At 39.1% G+C, this 19,950-nt stretch overlaps 2 protein-coding genes across 3 annotated transcripts; one reads left to right on the forward strand and one right to left on the reverse strand.

The window, feature by feature from the left end:
• Positions 1–13,270: 13,270 nt before the first annotated feature.
• On the forward strand, positions 13,271–14,996 carry LOC113332470. Its single transcript, XM_026579007.1, has 6 exons — positions 13,271–13,421; positions 13,513–13,606; positions 13,723–13,840; positions 13,933–13,993; positions 14,577–14,640; positions 14,766–14,996. Exons 1-6 carry the CDS (start codon positions 13,350–13,352, stop codon positions 14,804–14,806), a joined length of 450 nt encoding a protein of 149 aa, XP_026434792.1. The 5' UTR covers positions 13,271–13,349; the 3' UTR covers positions 14,807–14,996.
• Positions 14,997–15,633: 637 nt separating this feature from the next.
• Positions 15,634–17,900, reverse strand: LOC113299156. Of its 2 annotated transcripts, XM_026548132.1 has the most exons (3): positions 17,873–17,900; positions 17,469–17,705; positions 15,634–16,089 (listed from the first exon to the last, which is right to left on the reverse strand). In XM_026548132.1, exons 2-3 carry the CDS (start codon positions 17,646–17,648, stop codon positions 15,916–15,918), a joined length of 354 nt encoding a protein of 117 aa, XP_026403917.1. In that variant the 5' UTR covers positions 17,649–17,705; positions 17,873–17,900; the 3' UTR covers positions 15,634–15,915. The 2 variants fall into 2 exon arrangements, with proteins under 2 accessions (XP_026403917.1, XP_026403908.1); XM_026548123.1 differs by lacking the exon at positions 17,873–17,900 and having other exon boundaries at positions 17,469–17,857.
• Positions 17,901–19,950: the final 2,050 nt, after the last annotated feature.

Below are 19,950 nucleotides of genomic sequence, written 5' to 3' on the forward strand. Positions count from 1 at the left end.
GTACTGTCAAATTAATTAAGGAAATAAATATAGTTTCCTTAGTTACAACATATTTTCCATATTCTATTACAATTTTAAAGCCCTTATCATCTAAAACACCACAAGAAAAAATATTTTTGCAGATGTCCGGAACATGAAGAGATTCATTCAAAGTGAGAGTCTTTCCAGAAGTGAGCTTGAGACCAACTTTGCTTTTTCCTACCCGAAGCTGCAGATGAGTTACCCATATAGAGTTTCTCGCCTTCCCCCACCTTATTATGAGAGGTGAACATATCACTGTTTCCACAGACATGTTTGGTAGCACCGGAGTCTACCCACCAATCTCTCACATTTGTTACCAAATTTACTTCAGACACCGTGCCAGAAAATTCATCCTTGTTGTTTTCAACCAAATTAACATTATTTTTCTTTTAAGGTCCTTACGGTTTCTACAGTGAACCACCATATGTCCAAGATTTCCGCAAGCATAGAAATCATCCTTAAGGCCAGAAGCAGTGCCCGGAGTACTTTGGATATAGTAACTTAGACGCGATGTAAGACTTATATATATTTTTTTTTTTGGTTTTTCCACAATCTATTTATTTAAGAAAAATGAACATTGCAAATACATAACATCAGCAAAAATTGGACAGATTGCGTTTGACAATAATGGCTACTGATGGTCCGGAAACGGCAAAAGAAATGAATTGTTGGGATATACAACGGATTACTTGATACGAATGAAAGAGGTATAACTATTTCGATTCTGAAATCACATAAAGTTCACAGTAGAAGATAACATCAAGTTTAAAGTTAGTAACAAACATAATATGGCTAACTAAAATGTTAAAAACAAACATGATATATAAACTTAGAAAGCCGTGGGACTTGAAGAGGCCAATTTTGAAAACTAAAATCTTAGAAAGCAACGATCCACAATACCATTTTTTTTTTATAAATATTCAACGTAGAAGATGTCAACTTTTGGTAAAGGATCTATTGGCAACCTATTAATTTGAAATAGGATCAGGGAGTACAATATGTGTTCAAGGTTCTTTATGAGGTAATGTGTCACCAGATTGTATTCCAAGTAAAGGTAGGAACATATAGAAGTGACAAAATGTCCAAGACTTTTGAAGTTACCAAAGCCTTCGTTAAGACGAACTACTGGGCACAATACTTTGTTGAAGATTTAATGGCAGAGGTTCGCATATATACAATCCCTTCAAAAAGGTAATGGGTACACATTTTAAACATTGTCATCTAATGGATGTTGAAAAATTACAGGAAAATCATGTCACATTGGAGAGTTTGTATCATCTGTTCGATGCAAAAAAATACTATTCTATGCCTATTTGGAGGATCGACAACATGACCGTGATAGATGAGTCAGCTGGAGCGAAATAGGAGCACGGGGAGACTTTATGGACGATATTAGTTAGTTGATTTCACTGAGATGAGTGTTGCTGACGATATATTTCCAAAAAATATTTAAACTTCCATGTTCACGTAGAGCATTATCTCATTATAAGCAATGAACCTAAATAAAAAAGTGTCTGGAAGTTAAGATTATATTTCTTTCGTTTGAGAAAATCTCCGGCGGTAAAATATTAAAGGAAGAAAACAAGAAAAAAAGTGAGGAAAATCCCAACTATTTTTATGACAAACCCATATTAAATCATAAGGAGTTCATAAGTATTCGGGACACAAATTACACAATATATTAAAAATGAACCAACATCATGGCCCGTGCCGTTTCGGCACGGGTTAAGGGCTAGTTAATTTACATGGCAATGATCCAATTTTATATATTTGATGAGTTATTTCTTTTTATTGAATAAACTTTTTAATTTTATTTGAAACAATTTCAAATGATATGTTGTCTATTTAAATTCTTGTGATAATGTCTAACTTAATATATAATTTAAGTGATTTCAAATTGTTTATAGAACGTGTGCCAGCACGGCACAACGCGTTTATTCGTTTGATGTGCCCGTGGGATGTGTTGTGCCTAACTTTTAACTAGTAAAGCACAACACGACACAGCACGTCTAAATCATTGGCACAACAAAACACGACACATGGCACGTGAAGCACGTGATTTCGTGTGCCGGGTCGGCACGTTTTACACATCTACAAGTACCACCTTGTTGGATAGCAGATAATGTCTGAACTTCTGAATGGAATGAATTAGGGCTAAGCATGCCTTTTCTGCCTTGGGATATATGAGTTCAGCATCTCTCAATATTCGACTGAAATAGTATACAGGATGTTCGATTCCCTCGTCATCTTCTTGAGCCAGCAAAGCCCCGACGGCGGTATCACTGAAGGCAGTGTAGAGACATAGCGGTCTTCCTTGGACGGGAGACTTCATGATGGCTGGAGACGACAATATTCGTTGAATCTTCCGAAACGCTTCCTGTTGTAGTGCAGTCCAGACGAAAGTTGCTCCTTTCTTCAGCAAGGGGGTGAATGAAGCAAAAAGCTGGGATAAACCATGTATAAAACGTCAAATGTAGTTCACTTTGCCCATGAAGCTTTGGAGCTCCTTCGCAGTTCGCGGTGGCGGAATCGTGAGGATAGCTTGAGTCTTGGATGGGTCCACTTTGATCCCATCAGCAGTTACCTGGAATCCCAGAAATTTTCCTGAAGAAACGCCAAAAGCGCATTTTAAAGGATTCATCTTCAATTTGTATTCACGACACCTTTCGAACACTTGTCGTAGGACTCATGCGTGGTCCTCCCGAGCTTTTAATTTGAATACTATATCATCCACGTAGTCTTCAACTTGCTTATGCATCATGTCGTGGAAGATTTCCGTCATAGCGCGTTGATACGTTGCACCGGCGTTCTTTAAACCAAATGGCATTACAGTATAGTAAAAATTTCCGAGAGGAGTTTGAAAAGCTGTCTTACTTGCGTCATGCTCATACATACTTATCTGATTGTAGCCCCTATATCCATCCATGAAGGAGAACATGCAGTGTCCGCTGGCAGCATCTACTAGCATGTCGATGTTAGGTAGAGGAAAATCGTCTTTGGGGCAGCATCTGTTCAAGTCTCTGAAATCTACGCAGCACCTGATATGTCCGTTTTTTTTTTCACCGGAACCACATTAGCCAACCAGGTCGAATGATGAATGGGTTTAATGAATCCAGCAGCTAGCAACTTCTGAATCTCAGTCTTGATTTGCTCTTCTACCTCGTGCCTGAATTGCCTCGGAGATTGTTTGACCGACTTGGATCCAGATATGACATGTAGATGATGGGTGACCAATTTTTCATCTAAACCGGGCATTTCTTCGTACGTCCAAGCGAATATGTCCTGGTATTCTTTGAGAAGTTCCTCGAGCTTCGTGCGTTCATCCGTACACAAGGTTGAGCTGATGGAGATAGGCCTAGGAGATTCCTCATTCCCTATGCTAACGATTTATAGCTCATCAGTTGTGGAGTTGGTGCCATCCTGCAACTATCGTGGAGCATCTGGCACTTCTTCTTGTGGCCCGTCATTGTTGTAGCATTCCGTTGGGCGGAGAGACTGGGTAACATTCTCCCCTGCTAATTGGTAACAACGTCCTCGGCACACGGTTTTCCCTTTCTGGTCACGGCTTGCCACAAAAGTTCGTTCCCTCTAGTGTGAGCGTGGGTCGCGGCTTCGCATGATGAAGAAGAATTGGGACGCCTTGTCATCAAAGATGCATCGTGGGGCTTAGCCTTCAATGATGCAAGTCGGTACTCCTCCTGGATTGACGCCCACGTAGGGAGTGGGATGCAATGAACTTTGTACAATTCTTCACGCGGAGCTTCTCTTGGTTCAAACAATTCCACTCCACATATTGGTGCGTTAGGAGACAATGATGCAGGAATACAAACGACTTCTTTATTCAGCATAGTCTTCAGGCATTGGTGATATGTCGAGGGGACGATTCTATTGTCATGAAGCCATGGTCTCCCCAGTATCATATGGTAATACGGCTCATATTCTATGACTTCGAATTTCACCTTTGATTGGATGGGCCCTATAGATAAATTCAGATTGACATACCCGTACGTGTTGGTTTGGTTTCCTTCAAAGTATGTCATCTTGGTAGGCTGTCGCACGATCTTTCTTGGGCGAACCTTGGCCGTCTTGAGTGTATTGAGAGTAATCACATTCGAAGACGCTCCCGTGTTGATGAGGGCCCTCTTGAACTATGAATCCTTGATGCGTGCAGTAACGTGTAGGGCCCGATTGTGACCTTCTTCCGCCATCATGTCTTCTTATGTAAATGTAACATTATTCACAGACATCTCTGGTGTTTTTGAGGCTTCTGGATGCAAAGGAGTTAAATGCACATCCAGGGCTATCCGGTTGATTGCAGCAAACGTCTCCGCCCACTGATTCTTCGAAAGGTGAAAGTTCGCATAAACTTTCCACTAGAGAAGCTGCTTCCTGATCCACCGGCCTATGGTTCATAGTGAAACTATTGACTTGAGGAAGATCGTTGCGAGGATCAGTCCCCAGTGTAGAAATCTCAGTGACAGGAGAACCGCTCATATATGATGTCATCTTGATGAGGAGATCGATTATGCCGTTTATTGTTTATTTGATCAGGTCCATGTTCTTCGTGTGAATCTCTTTCACCCATGCTAACTCGATCAATGTTGGGATTATTTCAGTTACACCATCAGATATACCATTGGGAAAAGGAGTATCTTCATTGGGGGAACTTCGACCGGGATTTGAAATTGTTGGGGGAGTCCTAAGACCAACCATCTTGAAATCAACCAAATGGGATTGGATATTGAAGAAATTGACTTTAAAAATGAGAGATTAATCTCCCACTGTTGTCGCCAATTGTTTATGGGTAAAAATTATTTCTGCTGGTTTTGGTAAATTTGGGTGTGTGTGGATGATAAACGAATCTAAACCCAAAACAAATGCACTGCACGGGAGTGCTTTTTTATTCGAGAGATCAATCTATACAATTCTGGCCTAAACCAAGAAATGGCCGTTCCAGACTTGCTTCGGTCACAAAGTGAAGGAGATGGGGTTGATCTTAGGGAGGGAAGCGAAGAAGGTGTTGAGATTATGAAGGTGTTGGTTGTTTATGACTTGTATCAGAATGATGAACTGGCTTGCACAATGAAATCTATCAGTTCTGGGTGTTCTCTGGATACTGAGGACAACACTTGGTTTTTTCTGTGTTGTGTTAAAAATAGATTGAATAACCTATTTATACAAGTCATTTGAGCGCAAACCTCATCTCGTAGGAAGTGGAGGAAGTTGAGTGATGGAGTAGTGGGGTCGTGTAGGTGATTGTCACACGATCACGCCTTTGCCCACTTCCCTCATCATCGTTAATTGTTCATGCCTCCTGACACGTTCTCGTAATGGGCGCGTTGCACGCCGCACGCTTTAAACCGCCAGACTAATACCCCAGTAAGTATCCCCAGTTTGTGACATGTTTGATGTCTCGAATGAGTGGGTCGAGTCGTGGGACCCGCCGCAAGAAATATCATATGGTGCTATTAGGTTAAATAACTAAGTTATTTAAGGATTTGATATTCATGAAATATCGTGCATGCTCATGCATCGTTTTAAAGCAACCATCTCAAAACAATCGATATGCGTAAAGCATCGCTATTTTAAAGCTTGATCGAGTAAGTCGCGGATTAAGCATCTTAATAAGACAGCACGTCCAACCATCTTCGAGTGATCGTTTGGAGGCCGCGTAGGCGGGCCACCATCTGGTCGATCACTCCCTGTGGTGGAGTGGCCGACGGTAATCATTGAGGCGCTTCATTGATCGCCTAACTTTTAATTCAAGCCGTCCGGCCAAGCTGGCAAAGTTGGACGGACGAGATGATTTACGGCACATATTTGCTGCCGTTGATGGATTTTAAGGTTTTTTTAGAGGTGCACAAACATCCCCTCTTTGGCTTGATCGAATTCAAGCATGGGCGCTAATTTTGGTGGGACCGACCGGGAATGCGTGGAGACGGCCCGCTGGCGTGCATGCCTACATCTCTCGGTCCCACAAAGATTCGATCTAGGCCATTCAATTTGACCGACAAAGATGAGTGGTCGTGATCGATTTGTGACAGAAATTCATTGCCGCAAAGGGTTTGAAAGCCGTGTGGCATACCGCTTTTGGGCGTGCGTTTTGAGGCGTCGGGCCCTAATCTGCATAGGATGGTCACACGAAAATGTGGGCCCATGGTAATCACGTTGACATCCTTGGGACCTCTTGAGTCTATATCTACACCCTCCGTTTAGGCTGGCGAAGATGGACGGTCATGATCGAACTACGACAAATATGCATTGTCGCAAACCCTAATTAGGGTATTAATCAGTCACGCATACGTGACTTTGGCCAAGCGGTTTGGCATGTCGTGATACTCCTTTGGAGAGATCGATCATGTGGGACCATGTTGGGCTGACGGTGAACGCATGTGCACCTTCCTGACGGTCCTAAATGCGATCTAAACCATCCAAATAGGCTGGCTAAGTTGGATGGTTGTGATCGATTTAAGACACTAGTGGAATTCCGCGATCCTTAGAAGCATTACGCCTGCCATGGTTTGAGCAATCGTTTCATTGCTCCATGGCCTCGCCGTGAGAAAACCGATCGGGTGAAGGAGAAGTGGGCCCGCCAACGTGTGCGTTAGCGCTTCCCTGATCATTCATGGGATGATCTAATCCGTCCAACCAGGCTGGCGAAGTTGGACAGTTGTGATGGCTTTAAGACTGTCCTGAACAGTCTTGCTCGTTCGAGCCTCTCCCAAAACAGCGCGGCCACCCTTTTGAGTTGGCATTTGACGGCGCTGGGGAGTATGGTGTGATGTTCGACCAACTAGGGCATAAGTGGTCCCGCCGGTGGTCATCACAGCAATTGCCTATTTTTTCCATGATTTGGCTAGGCTTGTTAAATTGCGCGGACAACTTGCGTGGCCGCGATCGTTTCTGAGACTGATATGGACAATCCAGATTTCCCTTAAGGAAATTAAGCATGCTCGATCGGGCTAACCAAAGCGCGTCGATGTGGGATTCTCTTTAGAGAGTGATGTAACCTATATGGGTATTTTGTGCACATCTCAATATTGGCACTTTGGGAGATTCATGTTACTCTGCTGAGAGTAAACACTCAGTCGTCATGTCATGTCAATAATGAGAGTTCGGCTGAGAACAACACAGAAAATACTAGGCAAATCATGCACTAATTAATAATGCTAAAAAAAAATCACAAAATATTTGGGATTGTTGTTGCATGCACCATTCTGGGTGAATTTTGTGTATTTATTGAATTGCTTCGAATAAATAAAGTGAAGAGGTTTTCTGCACTCATCACTTATCAAACGGCTTTACCCTTTGCAGGATGTCATCGCATTAAATTTGGTTTTATAATTTTATCCCTGAACTAAAATCCACCATCAACAGTTACTTTGGTAATAAAGCATTCAATATTCATCGTTAGATGAAAACCTGATTAGATTCAAGCTAATATCTTTCAATCGTTAGATTGAACTTAGCTTGTTACACACAAACGAAATGTTCCTTCATTTAGATATAGGTAACTGTACCTAAATGTGTACACTTGGTTGGATCAACAATAGTTAACCGAAGTTAGCCATATGAACACTTTCATATCAACCTTGTACATCTTAATCACAACCAGTTCAAATGACTCAAATGAAACTTGTTATAGAGTTGTTCAATTCTCATAGAAGTATATAAGATACAATTGAAGCAAAATCGATTTTGATTCACTCGAATCAATTCATGAACATTATAGTCACGGTTTTCAAAGATTGCATTCCTTATTATATAAATGTATTTGTTCACAAATAAACCGATTTTAATTAACCTGCTCAAGTATGCAAACGGGTACACAAACCTAGAGTTCCGGACTTGGTCTGTCCGCCCGTATGTGAACGGGTACGCATACTGTCGTTCACGATCAACATCAGTTGAATTAGTATGCGAACGAGTACGTATACTAAATTCCGGGACTTGAACTGTTAAGCGAGTACGTATACGGGTATGCATACTAAGTTCCCGGACTTCAACTGTTAAACCAGTACGCATACGAGTATGCATACTATGGTTCTCGGACTTGGAATAACTTGCAACAGTTAGCATACAAGTACGCATACTGTGATGTATCCAATCAATGGTTAATCGTTCTAAACTCCATTTTAATCATTGAAACATTCTTAGAAGATGGGAATATCTTTCTCACACAAACTATTAGCTTCAAAGGAATTTTCAAGTGATCAATAGATCAATACGAAATATTCCGAGTCTACATCAAATGACTGTCTCACACAAATCATGTAAGATGTTACCAGGCGATTTTCACATGACCATCTTTTGACTTTCGTCAAGAATAAAAGATGAACATGGTTAAAGATAAATCTTACCAACACATATTTCGAGAAATATGTAAGCGAGTTAAACTCAGCTCGAAATATCAAATGTGTATCAAGTAAATTCTATATAGCTATACGAATTTTGTCTCAATAGGAGATAAAATAGAATTAGACTTCTAAGTGATAGATGATTTCAAGTTTTCACATACATTTTGTTGATAAAGTTCCACAAGCTCCCCTTAGTAGTTCTTCATCTTCAATCGATGAATGTCGTGAAGTCTAAAGCTCAACTACACATTATATCCCAACCCGAGACATAGCTATAAGTAGACTAGAAATCAAGACTTATAGTTTTGACAACTAAACTTGACAAACAAGCTTGAGATAGCAACGCTTGCGAGTTCGACCGGGCAGTGCTCTAACAGTTGCCAACTCTTGGTCTGTTAATGTTGTGGGTTCTCCGGCTTTTAAACTAAGAGATAAACTTTTGAGCACCAAGAAAGGAATTAGAGACTGGAATAGATACTCATTTGGTAATATTCAAACTAATATATCTACCACTAGAGATGATCTAGCTGAAATTTAAACTTCTGATCCTACTAACTCCGACTCCATCTTTAGACTGTCTTATTTGTATAATTTGGAGGAGTTATATTGGTAGGATAAATCTATGAAAGTTTGGTTCATGGAAGGAGATAGAAATACTCCCTATTTCTATAGAGTTATTATGTTCAGAAGAAAGATAAATGTTATAAGTTGGATAAAAGATTCCTCTGGAACTACCCTAACTAATAGAGATAGTGTTGGAGACTCTTTTGTGGAGTATTTTGAAAACCTCTATACTTACCATCCAAACAATTTCAGCATGAAATCCCTGTGAAGTTTTCTGCAGAAAATAATGAACATTTTAATACTCAACTCACTGCAAAGGAGATTAAGAATGTTGTGTTCAAAATTGGGGTTGGGGTTGGGGGGGAGCTCCAAGACCTGATGGGTTCACTGGATTATTTTACCACAAGCACTGAGATATTGTGGGAGTAGATGTGGTTGATATGACACGGACTAATTTATTTACTGTTCATATGGAAAAAGTTTTTAATCATACTAATATTGCTTTGATCCCAAAAGTCCCTATGGCTTAGTTTGGTGCGCAATATAGACCCATTGGTTTATGTAATTTTGTTTATAAATTCCTGCCTAAAAACTTAGCCAACAGATTAAAACCTCATATAGATATCTTAATTTCCCAAAACCAGTGTGCTTTTATCCCTAAGAGAAGTATTTCTGATAATATTCTTCTTGTTAATGAAGTTATCTATACAGTTAACCATCTTAAAGGAAGACAGGGTTTGGCTGTCATTAAATTGGATATGTCTAAAGCTTATGATAAATTGGAATGGTCCTTTTTAGAAAAATTTCATCTGAAAATGGGTTTGAATTCCCACTGGGTCAAGCTGATTAGCCAATATATCTCTACCGTGTCCTACTCTATATTATTGAATGGTTTCCATACTGGTCTTATTACCCCTAAAAGAGGCTTGAGACAAGGGACCCTCTGTCACTTCTCTCTATATTATTTGTGTTGAGGCTCTCTGTGCCTACATCGACTCTTTAACTAGGAAAGGCTTGGTGGAAGGAATTAGAATCTGTAAAAATTCTTCCAAAATCACCCACTTGTTGTTTGTTGGTGATTCTATGTTCTTCTCTAAAGCTACTGTTAAAGATTTTCAAATTATAAAATACTATCTGCATAAGTATTGTATGGCTTCTGGACAAGAAATAAACTTTGATAAATCTGGTATCTTTTTTAGTAAAAAAATGTCTGATCATTTGATGGACCAATTGTCTAGCATCCTGAATATTCATGTTAGAGACCTAGGATAAAAATACCTTGGTAAACCTATTGATTTTCAGGCCTTTAAGATTCAAACTCATATGGGTGTCCTGCAGTCTGTGGATGCCAGGATCACTAATTGGTTTCATAAGCTTCTTCCTAAGGATGCTAGATTTACTCTTGTTAAACATATAGTCCGAGCCATACCTTTGTATCAGATGGGTGCTTTTCTTATCCTTGAGTTCTTTTGCAGGAAATGGACTCTCACCTTTGCAAGCCTTGGTGGGGGGAAACTCTAGACCCTAAGGACTGAAAACTTTATCTTCTTGGCTGGGATATTTTATGTTCTCTAAAGTCTGAAGGTGGTCTAGTCTTTAAAAAAATGAATTGAATAATCTTGCCATGTTAGCTCGAAATGCTTGGAAAATCATTGAAAATCCTACTTGCTTGCTTGGCCTTACTCTTAAAGCTAGGTATTTTTGTACAACTGATTTTCTAAATGCTAAATGCCCCTAGTAATTGCTCTTGGACTTGGAGATGTTTGCATATTATCAAAGAGCTCATCAAGCCATTCATTTCCTGGATTGTTGGGGATGGCAAGTTTATAAAGCCTTGGTATGATAAGTAGATCCCTGGCCTTGGATATGCTAACCCTAATCCTTTGGTTCCCTAGACCCTAGTGTTAAAGGCTCTTACTTTATTAACCATGAAACTAGATCTTGGGATATTACTAGACTCAACACCCACTTTGATAATGCTTCTGTTAAGAAGATTATCACTATTCTCTTAACCTAGTTGTGCACTCTTGATATGAGGGATTTGGAGCTTTCGAATAATGCCAGATGTCGAAGAAAATCTGCCTACTTGGGAATTAGAGGGTTTAGATTCTCCCCTTGTAGTAAACTTTAGAAGTGCATTTGGAAACTTAGAGTTCCACACTGTATTCAGATGTTTGTTTGGAAAGCTGTTAGGAATGCCTTACCATCTAGAAACTTGCTTCACATAAGAATGCCCATGGCTTCTTTTGACTGTACTAGATGCTCTGATCCCCCATGAATCTATTATGCATGCTCTTGTTCTTTGTCCTTTTGCAAGTCATGTTTGGGTGTTTTTCTTCTCTATGTGTGAATACTTATTCTTTTCAAAATTGGTCTTTTATTGCTTGGCTTTTGTACTGCCTAGTTGATCCTACTTCTTGGTGATTACCATTGCCTGTTTACTGTAATTCTTTGATCTATTTGGAGTAGTAGGAATAATCTGGTTTTCAATGGTAAAAAAAAACAACCAAGCAGCTGTTATCAATAAAGTTATGGCCATGTTACTGACTAGAAAACCCATAATCCAGATACCTTCTAGTATTTCTGTTATTAGATGTGATAGACGAATTCCTCCCCCTGCTGGTTGAATAAAATATAATACTGTGTTTTTGATGATCTATATCTGGAAAATGGTGCAGGATATGTGATGAAAGATTTCTGTAACAAAACCTTTGTGATGCACTTGTTTTTGATGTTCACTCTGCGGCTGAAGCTGAAGGTAGAGCAATATGGGTTGTTCTCAAGAAAGTTGTGGAGTAAAAACTCACTCATATCGCCATTGAGAGTGGTGCAAAAGACTTGATCAACCAATTTTTTGCTGGTCTGTTTGACGGTGATCAAAGCACAGATGCTATTTTAAAAAAAAAATCCCTTTTTTTGTCTCAATTAAAAGCTTGTATTCTTACTTTTCAACCACATCTTTATAATTATGTGGCTCATGCTTTGTCTCATTGAGTCAAACCGCCAAAGTGAACTATTCTTCCATGACTGGTCTGCAGACTCTGTACCTATAATCTGGCTTGGACCGATTGTGGAGGAGGATCATTAGCCGCTTTGAAGGCGGCCGATTAAAAAAAACAAAAAAAAAATGATTATTAGGATCTAAGCTTTATATCGGTGGATCTTGGGAGATCCGCGTATTTCTCTTTACACATTTACTCCTTTGCTCCTCCTAAAAAAAGGAAAAAAAAAACTGTGAATTTAGGGCAACAGAGAAAATCAAATCATCAATGATACAATTGAAGAATCTGTGTTGGGATCCTAGTCCCACATTGGTTAGATGAGGCTTAATTAGTAGTTTATAATTCAATGTGTTCCCTCATCTAGTCTACCGGTTTTCGAGTTGAGTTCTACCCATGGGCTTATGACGAGTTTAGGGTCGGTACCCTAACAATTGGTATCAGAGCCAACCACCACGACCCATGCCCGCTCCACGGAAGGGGTGACCTATAGGCTAGATTAAAGTGTTGGGACACATATGTATGGGCGTAGTTGTCACCCGCATTGAATACTGATAGGGGAGTGAAGCCGCCATAAGAGAAAGGACTACCTTCGGGTCAGTGTCGATAGAGTGGGCCAACGAGGACGTTGGGTTTGGAAGCGTGGTGGGATGTTGGGATCCTAGTCCCACATTGGTTAGATGGGGCTTAATTAGTAGTTTATAAGTCAATGGGTTTCCTCATCTAGTCAACCGGTTTTCGAGTTGAGTTCTACTCATGGGCTTATGACGAGTTTAGGTTCAGTACCCTAAAAATACGAGGACAACCATCAAAGATAGCAGTATCGGCAACCACCATTAATAAAAAGAAGAAAATCTAAGAATGCAGCAAGGGTGATGAAGAATCTGGAAGAAAAAAAATCAAACATGAACTACATTTGTGTGTTCCTTAGAGGAGCGGAGGGGCTCATGCCCCTTTTGGAGCATCCGGCTCCGTTCAAAATGAGTTATCATGGGAAGGCTTTTGTCCCTTTGGGGAAATATTTCAATCTAATTGACAGAGGCAGCTACTATAAAACCTGCGTATTCCTCCCTCGATCAACCTCCACTTTCTTGTTACAAACAGAAATCCTTCTCCACTATCGGAACCCTTCTTTCTCCTTCTTCTTCCCTTTTCACAGCTTTCAGCCAACACCCATTTTCTCTTCTCCTCCTTCCCTTTTCTTCTTCTGCCACCAAAAATCTTTAGTCTAGTGCACATTAGGTTCACAGAAGAATTCTGAACCAAACACATTCATTCATAGGTACTTTTCAGGTCGAATTAGACTTCGGTTCTTGGTTTCTTGCACAATACTGACACTTCTGAGTTCTTATCAGAGAAAACGACACACTGTGATTCAATTCTTGCACAGAGACGAAGATTATAGAGAATGACCACCATTCGAGAGGTGCGCTGTGATGATCTTCTTGAATTAACCCCTCTGACGATCGGTCAGACAGTTGTAAGAATTTCTTTTCTTGAATCTTATTATTTTTCATTTTAATCAATGAATGAATGAATTTCCAACTGATCATTGAATTATGTTGTTGTAGATGGCACCTTTGAGAGATTTAATGTCCATCATTACGGAATTCCCTGAGTACTCTCTTGTTTGTGTATCTCCTGGCAATCGAATTACTGGTTACGGTAAGTAATTCTTAGTTTGGGTTCTTGATATATCAAACTTCACTCGGTTCTTGATTAATGGGTGTTTATTTGTGGAGAGTTGAGGGGTTAAGCATCAACACTTAGTTTTTTTGTAGTTGCTGCATATAATACAGGAGAAGGTGCCGAAAGGCATTGCGCTATAAATGAGATACATTACCTGAGAGCAGAAATGTTTCTGATGTTAATGAAAGCAATTGAGGAGAGGGCTGAGGAGTAAGTTTTATCTGCTGGTGTACATGATCATGTTTGTTAAGCTTAATTTTGTTTCTAAGTTGGAATCTGATGGAAACAATTGTTCTGAACAGGCATAAGGTATTTTATGTGGAAGTAGATTTGCTCTCGGAATACGACGAAGTGTTCGTTGGAGTAAGCATCTCATAACTGTGGTCAATTTCTGTATGTTACGAGCATGCTTTAGATGGTACAAGATTGGTCAATTTGCGGTATTTAATTGCACGCCTTTCGGTTCACTATGTTTTGATTGACACTACTTTTATGTTAACCTTCTATTGTTGGAGTTTTAGTAGAGTAGTAAGCTTCATTTCCCATATAACAAGACTGTGATAATGCTGTAGATTGGTGGCATCTAGATGAATAGTACCCGGAGCCTAGATTGGGCGATAGCTTGTTGGTGACTGGCGCATTCCTCTGAATGTGCCAGTAATTAAGGAGCGCCAAAACCTGCATCTAGTTACATGAGTTTCCAAAGTTGGCTCAAACTCTCACTGTCTAGGACAATGTATTGAATATTTACTCTTAATCAAATTTTACGGAATATTTTTTTGTTTCTTGAATCTTGAATCAGAGGACAATGTATTGAATATTTACTCTTAATCAAATTTTACGGAATATTTTTTTGTTTCTTGAATCTTGAATCAGTGATGCTTTCAGTCATGACTATTGCTGATGCATATGCTTAAACAGTAAACCTTACCAATTTTTTCTTCAGATGGGGTATACTCGCCATAGGGAATATTTTGATGTCATTGGGGGAGAGCTAGTAAATAAGAGTAGTGAGTCTCCTTCCATAACCTGAAGTTCAAAATTAGACAGTATTTGCCAGCTATGATTTCGCATTCACAATAATCACTTGCATGTAAATAATCTGAAAGTACTCTATGTTTCTTTGGTCATACAGTACTCAGGAAAAATTTGTCAGGTGGAGACTTGCATCTCTAAACAAAATTACAGCAGAAGTATGACAAGTCTGGTGCAGCAGAAGCTACAACAATCAGTGGCATCTAAAACTGGATTCTCGGTGCCTTCTTCTACTAGTCTTTCAAATGGGATTTGTGTCAATAATACGCATAAACTTTAAATAGCGACAGTGGTATACAATAAACATGATAAATAGTACGTCAAGGTGAAAGCTGAGTCTTCGCTCATCCTGTAATTCACTTATAGAGTTGTTTCAGAAGATGCGGTGTTAAGTAGTCTTCCATATCTAGAGGAACTGCTGGTTTTAAGTGAATCTATCACTGTCTTCATCTTGTGCTGGTGACTATACATTTGTTGAGGAAGAACTTAGAAGTAATGCCTGATAACTTAGCGGTGGCATTCAAGCCTAATAAATCTCGGTTGTTACTACGTGCATTTTTTCTGTGAAATACTCGTCATGTATCAGTATGTTTGTATCTTTCTGCAACATGTCTCGCACCTATTCTTGTAAGTAATTTTTTTTTTCAACTGGTGGTAGCATTCTTTATAATACTAAATAGATTTTTCCAAATCTCTAAATTTCGTTTTCATACCAAAAATCTACTGACTTAGATCTTACATGCCGCATTGTACTGTAACTGGATCCGCAGGCTCTAGTGGTCGGTCTTGAAACACAGTTATGAATTAGTATCAAGAAGTCCAAACATGTCATCCAGGGCAGGCAGACCTTTCTTGCTCCAATCGTTACAAGTACAAAACATCAATTTGTGTGTAAAAAATGTAGCTGTGTACTGGTGTGCTGAATTGATGTTTTCATGTTGCTAACTGCACAAGTTTGGTGTCTTTTTGGGAAAAATATGTTCTTTGGTTGTACCGTTTCACAGTAGCGAAATTGTCTTCTCACATCCATCAACCTATAAATAGTAACAGAACAAACTACATACATTTTTATTTTAAAGATCCAACAAATAATGAAATGACACTGTCTATAAACTAAACTTCTTTGAATCTTTTATCTTCCCTAATATCCATAGCATCCTGTAGTTATTAAACAAGCTAATAATATAATACTTCTATGAGAGATTTGAAGTTCCACTCTTTTGTCGTTGCATGTTATTTGAGCCAACTCCTCATTTCTTTGCCTTAGCGAACCTGAGGCAGCGGTACTTCTCACCACTGACTGTGATTTCTAGAGCTCCATCCTGGTTATCTTGATTTGATGCAGTGCCCATTAGTACACTCTTCTCTTTCTCTAGGTTTTCCTTTTCCATTTTCAGTCTTGCCTCTTGTCGGGCAATCTCAGCCTGTAATGTAATAAAGTCCAAGATATCCACACATCATTAGCATTTAGATGTAGTGCAGCAACAACACTACTAAAAACAGAGAATTTTACATATATTGCAACACGAGAAAAACATGTGAATTGCCCAATCAAGAGCCAGTGGCGATCTTAAGTTAACTACAGCTTAGCTTTATAGCTTAGTCCGTAGTACACACACAGGGAATATCACAGTAAGACAGACCTAGCTACTATGTTCGTGAGTATGTGAAGGTTGAAAAAAAGAAGAAAAGTGTGTCAAGGTCGGAAAAAGAAAGAGAGTGTCTCTAGGCATATGTTTTCATAATTCAGTTGCTAGGTAAAGTCTCAAGCTAATATCGCTGATAACAGAAACGGAGCCCCTTAACCAAACTTGGTCAGCAAAACAAATATAAAAGGAACGCCATGACTGAATACACTGGCGAAACATATCTAACATGGATACACAATTATACTGTACAACCAACTATATGGCATACAACTTTAGTTGCCCCCATGATGATGGGTGTCAAACTTAAATGGCTAAAATTTGGATGTTTTAACCAGTAATACAACTGTCATTCCCAATAGAATGATAAGTTAGACATACATGACTGTGAATTGATAAACCACTTGATACCAATCAAGAAACCTAGAACCATGACCTTGCTGACAAAGCAACAACTGTGTTTCGACTCGCTACAGAACCTCCGGTCATTATTTTTGCTTTTGAGGAATAACCATTAGAGAACTAAAAACAACATGAAAATAAAAGTTCAAAAGAAAGTGTGGAGAGAAAATACAGGAGACGGAGTAATAAAGATTATGGAGGCTCATTACAATTAGGATCTAAACAACGGTTCCTTGAGGCTTCTTGAGACGGCAGAAGGGCACCAACAACCCTTGCAGCTGCCCAAGACTTCTCTTACATTGTTTCTTCAACTTTTACTGGTCAGTTTTTTATTTAACCTCAGTCTTTCATCAGATTCTATTGTTCAAGCTACAAACAGTAAGCATTCAGCGTGACATGAGATGTCTCTGGAATCGTTAGTTTTCATTTTTCACTTTGATAACTAGTGACATCCATGCCAATGAATATGTCATACAAAAATGATCAGGTCGGTGACTTAGGATGGCTGAGAGATCCTACAAATATGCCAATTAGCCCCATCTAAATCCCCATTTAGGATGTCAACACTCCAGTAGTTCTCGGGTTCATGAATCATAATCCCATTGAAGATCAATCAGCATAACTAAAAGGAATCAATACTTAATCCTCAAAATTTCAACAAAAAAAGAGCACTCAAAAAATAAAAATGATCTAAATTCAAAAAAACAAACAATCAATTGATAAGAAATGAGGGGTTTATTAGGGTTTATACTAACCTCACGACGAGATAATTCAGCTTTCCAAGCAGCTTCTCTTTCAGCAACTTCTCTCTCTCTTTCTTCTATATAACTTTGCATCTCTCTTTCTTTCATAACTCTATCTTTTATATCTGCATCTAGTGCTTCTTGTAGTTCTTTCACAAACTTATCAACCACACTTTTTATTCTCAAAGACATACTTCCTTCTCTTTCTTCAAAACTCAATATCCACCATGATATTTAGGGTTCTGTTTTCTGCAAATACCGAGAAGAAGAAGATTCAAATACTTAATTTCAAGGCAATCAATCAATCAATCAATCAAAAGTGTGCAAAGTAGAGCAACGAATCCAGATGAAAGAGAAATAGAGAAGAAGAGGTGAACCAAATTCTTTTGATTCCCTCCTCTCTTTCTTGTTCTCACTTTCAAGTCCCAACTCCGCAATAGTAGTTTTCTACAAACCGACGCTTCTTGACTGCTGTATCGTTACAGCACCAAATAAAATTGGCACAATGCCTTGAGATTTGCTCACATCTGTCGACTAAGAATCGGACGGACCGGATCCACATCTTTTAATCTGGTTCCGATTCAGTTCAGAGATTAACCAGGTAGAACCGGACCCTTGCAAAGCGGTGAATCAGCTAGACTCTTCTTTTTTTACCAAAACAACCCGCTTATATTACACAAAAAAATCTTAATGGACCGCTGAAAAAACCACGGGATTACAGTTTTTTTAGAACAATTTTTTGGGACCATGGTATTTTTGGGGGCCATGATTTTATTTTGCATTAGAAGTAATTTTAGGTCACCCCATATTTAGTTATTTATTTAATACCTAATCTACCCTCTTAATTAATTTTAAGTTATGATTAGTGAATGATTTGGTTAAAAACAATTAGTGAGATTAAATTAAAAGATGGGTTTATTATTAGTTGAGTAGAATTATTGAGAGAGTAGAGTTAGAAAAGATGAAGGAGAAAAACATGGAAAATAAAAAAAAAATCCAATTCACTAAGTTTGAGTATTCAAATGATGAAAACTCATCTGATTCTTCATCTACATCCTCTCCTAGAATATTTGTTAATCTTCAAAATGATCCGGATTTGAACTGGATTTTGTTCAGTTCGGTTACTTTATATGAAGAAAAAGTAACCGAACTCATCTGAAGCTGTAGTTCGGTTGCCCCGTGAGATGAACAAGTAACCGAACTCATCTGAAAGTGTAGTTCGGTTACTTGTTCCAAACACGCAGGTTACCGAACTCTCAAATAATAGAATTTCTAGGAGTTACAGCGTTATGTTCGGTTGGTTCGCAAACTGCATGCACTTTTGATCTAACCGAACTTTACGTAATATAAGAGTGTATAAGTTTACAAAGTTCAGCTCTTTCGCAAACTTGAACCTAACAGCTAACCAACCGAACTCTGAGTTCGGTTTCTACGATAAAATTGTGAAGTTACCGAACTTAACAAACAAAAAAAATGTGAAGTTCCAGCGTCTATTGGCTAAGTTCGGTTACTTTGTAGTTTTAAAAGTTTTTGCGAACAAACCGAACTCTATTGGCTAAGTTCGGTTATTTTGGAACTCAACATAGTGGCCACAACAACACAGTTCGGTTAGACTGGATTTGTTTTTTTTCGGTTCTAAGAGTGGAGTTCGGTTACTTTGTAGTTTTAAAAATTTTTGCGAAACAACCGAACAGAGAGTTCGGCGATTTAGTTTTAAATCCAATAGAGCCGAAATGTTCTTCGTGTTCTTCATTTTCAAGAAGTTCGGTTAGTAAACTAGGGTTTTTGGAAAATCGGCCTAACCGAACATGGCTCTGTAACTCTTAAAACCCTATTTTGATGATTTATATTCGATTGAAGCAATCAAAATCAAATTAAAGTGAAGGGTTTGTTGGAAAATACCTCCCGAGTGGTCCCATGGCAGAATCAGGTTGCGGCTGGCGTCTTTTATACTCGATAAAATTATTATGTAACCGAACTTAATTGTGATTGCATTGATGTTGTTACATTTCTTAAATAGGCGGTGGCGGTGGTGGTGGGAGGAGGTGGTGGTAATCGGTGGTTGGTGGTGGTGATAATCGAAGGTGGTGGTGGTGGTAATCGGCGGTGGTGGTGGTGGTGGTAATCGGTGGTTGGTGGTGGTGATAATCGGAGGTGGTGGTGGTGGTAATCGGCGGTGGTGGTGGGAGGAGGTGGTGGTTATATATATAGGTGGTTATTAGGTTGGTTTTAAATTAAATTAGGTTAAGGGTAGGTTAGTCATTTCAACGTTTTAGGACACCCCTTATCACTATAGGAAAGGTGGCCTAATAAAACCATGGTCCCCTCAAAAAAACCATGGTCCCTAAAAAATCATTCTTTTTTTAATGGTGGGGCCTTAAAGTGTTCCCATGCTAATCCCGTGTCTGCGAGGCCCACAATTGATGTGAGACAACGGTTTTTCTGTGGGTTTTTCTAAGCGGTCCGTGAACAACCACTGTGTATTAGATAGAAA

Source organism: Papaver somniferum, chromosome 1 (genome assembly GCF_003573695.1).
Source record: "Papaver somniferum cultivar HN1 chromosome 1, ASM357369v1, whole genome shotgun sequence".
Classification (NCBI taxonomy): domain Eukaryota; kingdom Viridiplantae; phylum Streptophyta; class Magnoliopsida; order Ranunculales; family Papaveraceae; genus Papaver; species Papaver somniferum.